At 40.5% G+C, this 12503-nt stretch overlaps 1 protein-coding gene across 4 annotated transcripts in view; it reads right to left on the bottom strand.

Annotated features, from left to right (window-relative positions):
- The window catches only part of TBC1D30 (TBC1 domain family member 30), a 66851-nt gene that overhangs the window by 35178 nt on the left and 19170 nt on the right, over positions 1-12503 (bottom strand). The window contains exon 1 of one of the 4 annotated variants that reach the window (XM_088141787.1): positions 9676-11863. The exons of the other annotated variants lie outside the window; for them this stretch is intronic. Coding sequence (XP_087997913.1) covers positions 9676-9844 — 169 coding nt within the window. The 5' untranslated portion in view covers positions 9845-11863. Of the gene's footprint in view, positions 1-9675; positions 11864-12503 lie in introns of those variants that run through there. 4 annotated transcript variants of the gene reach the window in all.

Here is a 12503-nt window from a genome sequence, read left to right as displayed (position 1 = left end):
ACAAATCTGGAGAATAAATTTTAAAATGTTTGAAATAGAGACATGATGTTCTCTTCCTGCATAAACACAATACTTACACGTGGAGTAAAATATGAGTCAACAGAGTTTACTTTTCTCCCTTTTCCATAAACAGATCTCACTTACCAAAAGAAAGTCAGGAAGCAGCTATTACATTCATGAAAGTGCTTGTTACTTATTTATTTTATTTATTTATTAAATTTTTCAACCGCCCATCTCCCCCCAGTGGGGGAACTCTGGGCGACTTAACTAAGCAGAGATGAGATCTGGATGTATATATAGGAAGGATATTTTGACCTTTTTCAAGCAATTATCATCCACAACATTGGCAGTTTTTACATGTCAAGGAGGGAAAGATAATTTGATTAAGTACTGTTGGATATTTTTATGGGCATGCAACATACCTACAAAAGGAAAATGGAACCTAGTTATTTAAGAATAAAAAAATGCACCATCACATTCTTAACAAAAACATTTTATCATTTGATAGGAAGAAAAGTTGCATAAATGTGTGCCATTGTTCCCATAGCTGTATTTTGGGCAACATCCAATGTTAAGCAAATAGACATCTATTAGCTCTCCCTCCTTTATATCCCAAATGGAAGGTTTCAAAAGGTACAAATACTGAGAAATGGGGGACTTCATTTTGCTGACTGATGTCATTCTGACAATTATTTATTTATTTATTATTTATTTATCTGCCTTTTAGTCAGCATTGACTCCTGGTGACCTAACTGGACAAGTCCCTGCAGTTTTCTTGTCAAGATTTTTCAGAAGTGGTTTACCATTGCCTGCTTCCTAGGGCTGAGAGAGAGTGACCGGCCCAAGGTCACTCAGCTGGCTTTGTGCCTAAGGCAGGACTAGAATTCATGGTCTCCTGGTTTCTAGCCCAGTGCCTTAACCATTATACCAAACCGTCTCTCTTATTCTGACAATAGGTCAACAAAATTGAAGAGAACCTTATATAATTTATAAGAAAGACATTTCTGAGTTATATGGAAATTAATCTGCACTAGAATTTGTACAAATTCATGAGGCAAGAGTAGTCAAGGTGGGCTTAAGGCAGTCATAATTACTCATTAAATCAACACATCTTCTGTGCAGGGTGAACTACCTGATACATTCTTCAGGTTGGGATAATCTCTCTTTAAAACTTTTTTGGCATTACCATTGACCCCTATGGTTAGTGTTCACTTAACACACATTATAAAATAGGGATATGCAAAATATCCAGTTTACAAATGTGCACAGAACAGCTGGTTTGTGCCCAAACTGAAACAATAATATTCTGAATGTTTTATTCTGGATGTGGCCTGAAACGAAGCTGTTTTGTTTGGATATGCCTCAGTGCAGTTGTTCGGGGTAGAAGTGTTTTCAGTGCTCTGATTTAGCTTCTCTGACTGGAAATTGTCTTGTTCCTTGCAACTGGGTTGTTATCCTTTGAATGTTGTCTGGATCAGTACTGCAGAAGGGACTCTTACATATCCACTGCTTTCGGCTTAGAGTGCATGGAGGGTGATCTGGGTGGCATTCTGCAGCTGACATTTCAGGAACACGTGACACAGAGCAAGCTGTTCTAGACCTAACTGCTAATGGACTACAAGCATCTGTGGAAGTAATTGCTGTGGGGGGGTCCTTTATTCATTGCAGGATTGGTGCTTCTGCTGGAAAGCATCTGGTTGCTACCCTCTGAGGCAATCTACAATCCCCAATCCCTTTTTATTTCAGGTTATGGGGGTTTTTAGTTTCAGTTTTGATTCAATGTAGCAAGTGATAGTAACAATCAGAAAAAAGGGATTTCTCCCCGACCCTTCTCTTGCTTTTCAAATTAGTCCATCTGAGTATAAAATAACATTTTCTCCCAAATAAGGCCTGCTTGCTTATTTGAGGAAATTAGTCTAATTAGTGTTGTGTGTATATATACTGGCACTGATAGTACTGCTGTTTGTTAGACATTTATACACACACACACACACACACACACACACACACATTAAATAGAGTCCTTTTTCTGTTTTAAAAAGAGACTTGCCACTAAGGCCCCCCACCACCAATTCCCAGTTTAGGGCTACCCTAATATTAATCCCACATACATTATACCCCCTATAAAAAACCCCACTGAAGCAGCCATAGCTGTGGGAATGCTCTGTTTTATGCTACTGAGCAAGCCAGTGAAAAGTAAAAAGATGGGTCTGCTCATGTTTGAGACAACTAATGGCAAGATCTGGCCAGCCCTGGCAATAGTTGCCCAGCGGTAGATCTCCTGCCCACCAACCAATATCCCAAGCAAGAGGGTGTTCTTAGAGCGGACAACATGGTGACATTCCATTGCTGATGCCTTAGGGCTGACTTGGGGGAGCAATTAGCTGTCCTTAAGGTAAATATCCCCTTGCTGGACTTCCCTGACCTGTCACTGAATGAGAGACTGAGGATTAGCCTCTTACCTCTCTCCATAGACCACTGGCAGCAGCCTGCTCACTGCCTACATATACACTGGGGCAAAAAAGTATTTAGTCAGCCACCAATTGTGCAAGTTCTCCCACTTAAAAAGATGAGAGAGGCCTGTAATTTTCATCATAGGTATACCTCAACTATGAGAGACAAAATGAGAAAAAAAAATCCAGAAAATCACATTGTCTGATTTTTAAAGAATTTATTTGCAAATCATGGTGGAAAATAAGTATTTGGTCACCTACAATCAAGCAAGATGTCTGGCTCTCACAGACCTGTAACTACTTCTTTAAGAGGCTCCTCTGTCCTCCACTCGTTACCTGTAGTAATGGTACCTGTTTGACCTTGTTATCAGTATAAAAGACACCCGTCCACAACCTCAAACAGTCACACTCCAAACTCCACTATGGCCAAGACCAAAGAGCTGTCGAAGGACACCAGAAACAAAATTGTAGACCTGCACCAGGCTGGGAAGACTGAATCTGCAATAGGCAAGCAGCTTGGTGTGAAGAAATCAACTGTGGGAGCAATAATTGGAAATTGAAGACATATAAGACCACTGATAATCTCCCTCGATCTGGGGCTCCATGCAAGATCTCACCCCGTGGGGTCAAAATGATCACAAGAATGGTGAGCAAAAATCCCAGAACCACATGGGGGGACCTAGTGAATGACCTGCAGAGAGCTGGGACCAAAGGAACAAAGGCTACCATCAGTAACACACTATGCCGCCAGGGACTCAAATCCTGCAGTGCCAGATGTGTCCCCCTGCTTAAGCCAGTGCATGTCTGGGCCCGTCTGAAGTTTGCTAGAGAGCATTTGGATGATCCAGAAGAGGATTGGGAGAATGTCATATGGTCAGATGAAACCAAAGTAGAACGTTTTGGTCTAAACTCAACTCGTGTTTGGAGGAGAGAGAATGCTGAGTTGCATCCAAAGAACACCATACCTACTGTGAAGCATGGGGGTGGAAACATCATGCTTTGGGGCTGTTTTTCTGCAAAGGGACCAGGACGACTGATCCGTGTAAAGGAAAGAATGAATGGGACCATGTATCGTGAGATTTTGAGTGAACACCTCCTTCCATCAGCAAGGACATTGAAGATGAAACGTGGCTGGGTCTTTCAGCATGACAATGATCCCAAACACACCGCCCGGGCAACGAAGGAGTGGCTTGGTAAGAAGCATTTCAAGGTCCTGGAGTGGCCTAGCCAGTCTCCAGATCTCAACCCCATGGAAAACCTTTGGAGGGAGTTGAAAGTCCGTGTTGCCCAGCGACAGCCCCAAAACATCACTGCTCTAGAGGAGATCTGCATGGAGGAATGGGCCAAAATACCAGCAACAGTGTGTGAAAACCTTGTGAAGACTTACAGAAAATGTTTGACCTCTGTCATTGCCAACAAAGGATATATAACAAAGTATTGAGATGAACTTTTGATATTGACCAAATACTTATTTTCCACCATGATTTGCAAATAAATTCTTTAAAAATCAGACAATGTGATTTTCTGGATTTTTTTTTTCTCATTTTGTCTCTCATAGTTGAGGTATACCTATGATGAAAATTACAGGCCTCTCTCATCTTTTTAAATGGGAGAACTTGCACAATTGGTGGCTGACTAAATACTTTTTTGCCCCACTGTAGCTCTGGTAAGAAGTGCTGGTGTCTCCAAGACATCAACTCATCTGGGTCACACTCACTCTCTGACCAAATCACTGAAACAAGTCTCTGGGAGATGCATAATGGATGAGAGCTACATGGCTCACCTGGCTGATCCTTTCAATCTCTGAGCAGTATCACTGAGTGAGCTGACACTAGAAGAGACTCCACCTGGCTTTATGAGGCTCCTGCACTATCTGAGATACAATGGGATTTATTTACCATCCCTCAGATGACTCACTGTCCTTCAAGCCCAACACCATAGCTCACCTATCTTCATGCATGCACGTGGTTCAAACTGGTTCAAACAAGGTGTGATAGCTCTGAGGACACATACAATCATAGTACACACACATGCAGCACTGAGGTGACCGTAACAGGCACACATAGCTCGGACAAATGAAAAATACTGTTCTTTTCCACTAATCATACTACTGCCTTCCTAGAAGCTAAATTGCTGTTTATTTTAACAACTCCTGTGAGAAACTGGACTTCTTGTGGGTGAGTTACTGTGTGTGGCCTTCAAAAAAAAAAAAAAAAAGGAAATGGATTGCTGGGGGTAACATCAAAGACGTATCCTTCTACATATGCATGCAACATTGTGCTTAAGTTCACGCACAACTGATGTGAATGCAAAAAGTACTAATACATACAGGTTTGATTGATCTGCTCCTTTAATGTATGTGTGAACTCTCTGAATGCTCTTGATTCCTGCTGATGTTGAGATTCAGGATATATGAGATTCATATATATGTTGTGAGTTATCTTCAAAAACACTCTGAAAGCTCCACTATCAAGGTAAAAGAGAATTCAGAGTGTACAAATGCATGGCTAAACTCTGCAAATCATCACTGGTATAGCTTAATTGCCATCTTTTTTCCTACAAACATTGTACATTGGTTTAGCTGGATATTTTGTAGTTTTTGATTTTGAGTGTATTTGAAAAGCAAAGAGTAAATCCAGTTGTTTTTACTTTGGTGTCATTGTTAATTCATCCTCTTGTACTCTGCATTCTTTTGTACCCTTCTATTTATGGAGACTTCAGAGTGCATTTCAAAATGCAACCTGCCTCCCCCCCCCCCTGCCAATTGGTCTTCTAGCTTAGGTTTATGTGTACTGTTCTTGGATTCTTGTTGTGTTGCCTATGCAGTGAGCATGTCATCTTCCACATCCTCATTATCTTTTTCTCAAAATTCCACATGGCTTGCTTAGATTTGACTTTTTTGGAGTTGTTGACTTCTATGTTGTTCATTCATCATTGCACTCTGTACATCCTGTTCTGTCCTTCTGATAAACTTCAGAGTGTGTTTAAAAATGCTGATTGGCCTGCTAACTTGGAGGTGGGGGAGGGTTGCACTGTTTCCATGCGTTCCTGCACTGTTGGTGCAGGTCCATTTTGCTGCCAATGCATGTTTGAAATTGATGGTTGATCTGCATTTCCTGCAACTCTTCTTCCCTTCTGTACTTCAAGCGTAAAAAAGAATTATTTTGCTGAGTAAGGGTGCATGCACATGTAAAATTGCTCTCTGTTCTGCATCCTATTAAGTATTTAAATGCTGGCAGCCAGATATGCTTTGCGTTTCTCAAGTGGAGCCTTTCTCATGGGCAACAGTTCCTTTCATTTGATTGGTTTGTTTCATGTTCACTCTACCAGAAACTATCATTATTTTATTTGTTTGGGCAGTCAGCTGGGGGTAGAGCAAATTTGCAGGTGAATGGGAGGAGGGACACAGTCCATGTTCCTGACTTCTGCAAGATTAGATTTATCCACAGACAACATAGATTTAGAAGATACTTACTGTATTTTAAAATATTTTTACAGTAACCCCTTACAGAATTGACTAGAATTAATATTTTCCACCAAATTGTTTTCCTATCCTGGAAGAGGTAAGTGACTCAGTTATGTTCTGGGGAGAGACCAAAGACACAGACCATTTATTTGTTTCAAGTAGAACCCAGGTCAAATGGTTGCTATAAGTTCAGTAAGACTAGGGCAAAGGATACAAGATCTGAGCTTCAAAATCTGAATATTCACTAGATCAAAAACGTGGAATTTTCTATGTCTCTTTGCTCTTGTCTAGTGGTTGTCCAGATTTTTGCAGCCCTTGAGGCATCTTCTGTATCCCACCGACTTCCATAGCTGAAATATCTGAAACCATTGCAAACTTTATTAAAAGGCATATCCTTTTAATAAAATCTAATAGGAAAAAGTGCTATTAGACACCTGGTTTTTTTTTCATCACAGGCTCTCCTAAAATGTTCCAGGCTTTGTTTCTGCCAAAACATAGCAGTCCAAAACTGATTGACAGAACTTTTGGAATGTAATATTTTGTTTCATGTTTTCCATTTTTATATATATCCCTATTTCAAAATTATACCCACTCATAGAAATATTATTTTTAACAGAACAGCAATCAGTTACACCACTGTATATAAATTAATACAAATAGCTGCAAAGGTATCGATATGAATGGCTCATCAGTCACCAGGAGTTAAGCTTGACTTGAAGGAGACTGCCTTTATATTAGTGCATTCGATATTGAACATAGAAAATCCCTCCCTTACAGAATGTTGCTGTCCAAGCCAATGGTGCTGAAATGTCATCTGACACTCCATACAAAATTATTAGATTTTTATCCCACCTTTTTTTTAAAAAAAATTGGTCATCTCAAGGCAGAGAACATATCTAATACTCCTACCTCCTATATTCCCCACAACTCTCTGAGGTGGGTTGGGCTGAGAGAGAGTGACTGGCCCAAAGTTACTCAGCCAGCTTTCACGCCTAAGGAAGGCCTAGAACTCACAGTCTCCTGGTTTCTAGGCCAGCACCATAATATAACTGTCTTATAATAAAAGGTTAACAACAATTAGTCACAATAAAACCTGCCCATTTAAATTGTATTTCATAATAAATGTATTAAATTTAAGGTGTTTACCAGTCAAACCAATATTTGGATGATCGTGTTCACAGTATCAGACATCCCCATCTTCATAATTAAAATTCCCTCAAACTGAGTAGCATGCCAAATTTCCACCAGAGAGATTTCGAAAATTAATTTATGGTTAGACTGTTATTAGTGTTCAATTCATTTCTATTGTTTTGATCATCAGTTGCAACAAATAAGATAAAACCTGCACAAAAGTGACCAAACATTAATAAAATACATTAAAATGTACAAAAATCAGTAAAAACATTAAAACAATGCTATTATAGCAAATAAATTATTAGAAAACATTAGGAACTTTTAATAAAATATTCTCTGTTTAGCAGCAGCCTGTGCAAAGCTTGCTAATTTCCATAGCATTCTCTCCTTGTCTAAATTCATTAGATATTCAATTTTATATGAATCAGGCCAAAATTATTTTATCAAGAGTGGTTCCAGAAATTTTACATGTGCCAAAGCAGAAATAGGGCAGTACAATAAATAATGAGTAAAATCTTCTATAATTTCCTTCGCACAAGGGCAGAAGCACATATTATATGGGATATTGTAAAATCTAGTTGCTGATGCCATTTACTGGAACTGTAGTCTTGTAAGTGTCTCACAGAGGGATGGCACTGTAACACGCCTCAGATAATAAAACCAAAATCAAATACGAACATTAAGTGCATATCAAGGGGCAATTTTAATTTAATTTAAACAAATTTCTTTGAGCAAAGACATCCAGCACCCTGTTTTTAAACAATAGATTGTTTGCATTAATTGAATTTAAAAAGAATTTAAAAAGAATTCCAGAGAAAAACCAAAGGTATGCATATGATTGGATAAAAATGTAAACCAACTGGTGCAAGAAGGAGTGGAGAAATTCATTTGCTCCAGGAAGCACCAACTGATAAACCTATCAATCACCTCAATAAAGTATAATAAAAGAAAGCTGAACATGTAAACAGTCTCTTTAGAGTAGTACACTACAATGAAGCTATTACTGCAAATCAGTTTGCTTGAATTGGTGCATGAATTTGCATCTTGTTTTCTATGCTTTCTACTTTTCACAATTTTTTTCAGCAAGACAATGGGTTTGTATACTGATGATTTAATGTATGAGTATTTTTCCAACAGCTCTATGCCAAAGGTTCTTGAATGATCTTGTATATCTAAGCTAGTTTCCAAATGTGCATTTATTCTTATTACAAAAATCTGTTCCCTAAAATATTGTATTGCCATAAGTCTTTTCTGTGTTTAAACTGCAAATTAGGCTCTATTTACACCGGTGCTTTATTTTATTTGTTTTATTTATGGTCTACACACAAAACACAAAAACAAAAAAGCATATAACAAGCCAGGCCTAATAATGAAAAGAGGTGTACTAACCGACTTCTGAAAGCTACAGCTATTGTAAGAACTTGGCAATTTTTTAGTAATTGCCCATGCTTGATCTTGTGGAAGTAAGTCTGTAACCTCTTGGACAGAAAGACAATTAACATTTCTGACAAACAGATTTATGACTGCCAGAAGCCATGAGTGATGCAAGTTTATCAGTGCATGAGTTATTAACTCAACCTCTGTGTCTGAACACACACAAATGCACTTATAATATGGGACACTAGTATATCTACCTGTTGTCATCATAATGGATAGTCCTCCAATTTGAGCTAAGATGAAAAACCTCCTACAAGGAGCAGGTAAATTATAACCAAGTATTTAGGTCCTGTCTAGAGTGTGGGGGTGAGGCCCGCAATTGCACCATCATGAAAGTGAGTAAGGTTAGCCCAATCTAAAGCCCAAATCCCACAGCCAAGGCCTTACTGATGCTTGTCAAGTGGCTACTAGACAGACTTATCCACAGTAGACTTATTTTTTGAAAGCCTCCATGAAGAATCTTGCCTAAAACCTGTATTTTTATTCATTTATTTTAAATTCTGTGTTAAAGATTCTCTTTATCCAGAATATTTAAACAGCTGCCAATTAAAGAGGGAAAGAATCTAAACTCTCAAGAGTTGTATTCTCTTTTATATTTCAGGCTGCTAGTATTTCTTTATTCTCATTTGCTAGAAGGAAATTTTAATGTGCCATACTAGGCAATACTGTATGTTGAGTTTTAATACTGAATGTTATTCTCGAAGTGACTCAGAGAATACATACTGATGGGCAGTCTGCTCCTTTCCAGGTATACCCCTTGGGAAATGCTGCAGCCCCGCCGCCATTTCTAGAAATCGTTCGCCGCTCCCTGTCCGAGGCGCAATAAACCGCCCGTTCCGCAGCTCAAGCTACAGCGACCATCAAGATGCTCCTCTTCCTCCTCCTCCTCCTCCACCACCACCTCCTCCCTGGCCAAGCACGCGCAGGGTTCCTAAGCATTTCACCCCAGTTCGGCCTGCCCGATCCCCGGGGAGCAGCTGGAAATGCAGCGAGGGTGGCTCCGGGCATTTCCCTTCCTCCGCAATAGTCCCCTCCTCTCTGGGACGAGCGTAGGCAATTAAACCTTGACGTGGTTAAGCCTTCGAGAAAAGCCAAACGTGCCCCGGCGGCCAAGGAAGCGCCCCTTTTCCGACAAAGGCAGGCAAACGGGAGAGCGGGGCCCAGACGGCCTGCGGCAGCCCTTACCCGGCTCCAAGGTGCACAGAAGGCGAGGCGCAGTTCGGGATATGCAGCTCCTTTTCTTCAAGACGTTGCTCAGGATGGTGCTCACGCCGCCGCCGCCGCCGCCGGTGCTCTGCCGTTTTAAACACCTTCCCCCTCGCCTCAGGGAACTCGTTAGTCTGTCTTGCCTCATGGATGACCACAAGCAGGAGCCAAACGCACCATCCACCGGTTTTCCAAGGCCAGCGGCCGCGCCAGCTTCCCGCAGGTGCAGTCGGCGCTCGCGACTAGTGACGCAATCCGGGCCTTCGCCGTTCCCAATTCAGCCAGGCTCTCGGGCTCAGGGATGATGAGCGATGGCGGCGGGGGGAGCGCGGCCGAGGGCGGAGAGAATTAGAGCAGCGGGAACGCGGCTTTGGAGAGGCGGCGAAGGCAGCGGGGCGCCTCTTAGCTGGAGGAACCTCTGCAGTGCAGAGGACAGGAAGGCGCGGCGCGGCGCGGCGCAACCCCGCAAGGAAGGAGAAAAGGGGCCGTTCCCGCCCACCATCACAGCATCGCTGACAGAAAAGCTAGGCAGCTCTTCCTTCCCCGCCGCCACCTGCCAGCAAGCGTTAAAAATAAACCGGCTCGGCGTAACTTGCAACAGCAACGCGCTGCCATCTCCGGGGCCTGGCGCCAACGGCAGAAAACACAACCGCCGTCTGGAGGGAGTTCTCCCGGCTCGCTGTCCAGGGAATTAACCAATAAAAATACATTTGCAGAAAATTACCACCATGACAGTCGGAAATCCGCCTCCCCTGCCATAACGGTCATTGACGCATTTCTTTCACGTGCGGGAGCTACACGCTTTAATACAGACAAAAGGGGTGGAGGAACCGGCTTGGATTTCAGACTGATATTTAGTAGGCGGCAATATCAATATTCAAAATTAGGCTGAACGATGCTATTTGGTTATAAGCTGAATCTGCAGAACAGTAAAACAACAAATCTGCTCCAGGCATCCTTTTTCTTTCCATTTATCCTCTTAAGGGTTTAGGAGAAAATGGTGACTTACATTCCATCAAAATCTATTTGCATTACACAATAGGCTCCGTTCTTAACTATGTGTGGTCCTTAAACCGGGTGTTCTTAAGTCGGGGACTATACAACTTATCATGTGCTTGACACAGCTGTTTTACATTTCAACTTGATATGCATTCTTCCAAATGTAACTCACATTATCAGTCATGGTTCTTTTTAACATTTCCATAACCTGTATTCATTATATTAGATTTTATACACACACACACACACACAGGCAATACAGTTCACAAAACTGTTTCACAAAGATGGAACTGTAACATTTTTATGATGATATCACAGCAAAAGGATTCAAGGTTGAATTTTTATGCATCAGATGCATGAATTGATCTAATATAATTTGTATGTTTCCTAGACTTCAGCTGATAGTCTGAAATGCACAAATCGGTTGCAATTTGCAACTTGATATAATAGGGATTATACCAGCACTATACATGATAAAATAGTTATGTGTATGATTACTTCCAAGTGTGAAAACTTTTTTTTTGCAGTAGTAAATAAACTACAAGTGGGCAATCTATGGCCCTACAGCCATATATGGTCCTCAGTCTAATTTCCTGATTTCTCTGGCTAGTTTCAAAAGATCCTCTGAAAAAGATAATTTTACACTTTGAAACAGAGCTATATTTCAATTTCTAGCTGTTTTAAAGAAAGATATTTGGATGACAAAAAGAAAAAAGTGAATGGGTGTCCCCAGTGACTTCTGGCTGCGGCCTCATCTACTGCTTGCTTCAGCCACTCAGCATATGGTTCCCAACATATTTTCCTTCAAGAAATAAGGATTTCAGAAGGAAAAAAAGTGTTCACACCTGACATAACAGATAGCATGTATGCTAATGAAGAAGCTTGCAGAAGTTTTCTATATTACTCTTGCACAACAGCAAGTCTGTGAAGTAGATGGAAGACCAGACCTTCTCTGTCTCAATGGCTGCCCTATGGAACAGCTTCCCTTTTGAGGTCTGGAAGGCCCCAACCCTCCTGGCATTCTGGAAGTCCATCAAGACTTGGCTTTGCCCTAGGTGTTTGACCAGGATGTTACTTGAGCCCAATATAGGTGTGGTTTGATTTGCAAGTCTGTTACAAGTGCCTTGGTTATTGTATTATGATTATTTTCAGTTTGTTTCTATATTTTGTTGATAAAAGGTTGTAGATTGTTGTTAGCCACCTAAGGTTATTGTGTAAGATGAGCACCCATATACCCTTCCTAAATTATTAATTTCCTAAATAAATTTGGAATATAAGAAGTCTATAAAGGTAAAATGTTTTTGCAAGAAGGCCATTTTAGTTACCTCTAACACATAAATATGAATATATCAGCCATTCATATAGTAAGTGTATTAAGATAAGAACTGATAATTATGGCCTTATTTATTAACGGATTCAGCCAAGCCAAACTCTTCATAGTTTTTTTATATGTTGATATGAATAGCATGTGCATGTTGGCCATAACTGATAATCCTATGTAAGCTTTGAGCTTATTACAGCAAAGCAAACAACTAGAAAAACTCCATGTTTGTAGGGGAGGGTTAATACGTCCTTATATTACTTCCAATTGTGATTACTTCCAGAATCAAGACTGCTCTGGTACTTGCACAAATTGGCAGTTAAACTCACAACTCCAAGATGCTTTTCTCTTCATTCACACTCTAAAACCAATTCATATATTAAACCTCCCATGTGGACACTATTCAAAATGCTCCTTAAAACACTATAAATGTTCAAAACATTTGAGGCTGCAAACAGAATTGTACAGTAAGCTGTTCAATTTATGC

The sequence above is a fragment of the Python bivittatus genome, unplaced genomic scaffold, assembly GCF_059951505.1.
Source record: "Python bivittatus isolate LINGU-HERP-01145 unplaced genomic scaffold, Pbiv_v1 ctg000330_np1212, whole genome shotgun sequence".
Lineage (NCBI taxonomy): Eukaryota > Metazoa > Chordata > Lepidosauria > Squamata > Pythonidae > Python > Python bivittatus.
Note: the sequence above shows the minus strand (reverse complement) of the source record. Positions and strands in the feature narration are given on the sequence as shown.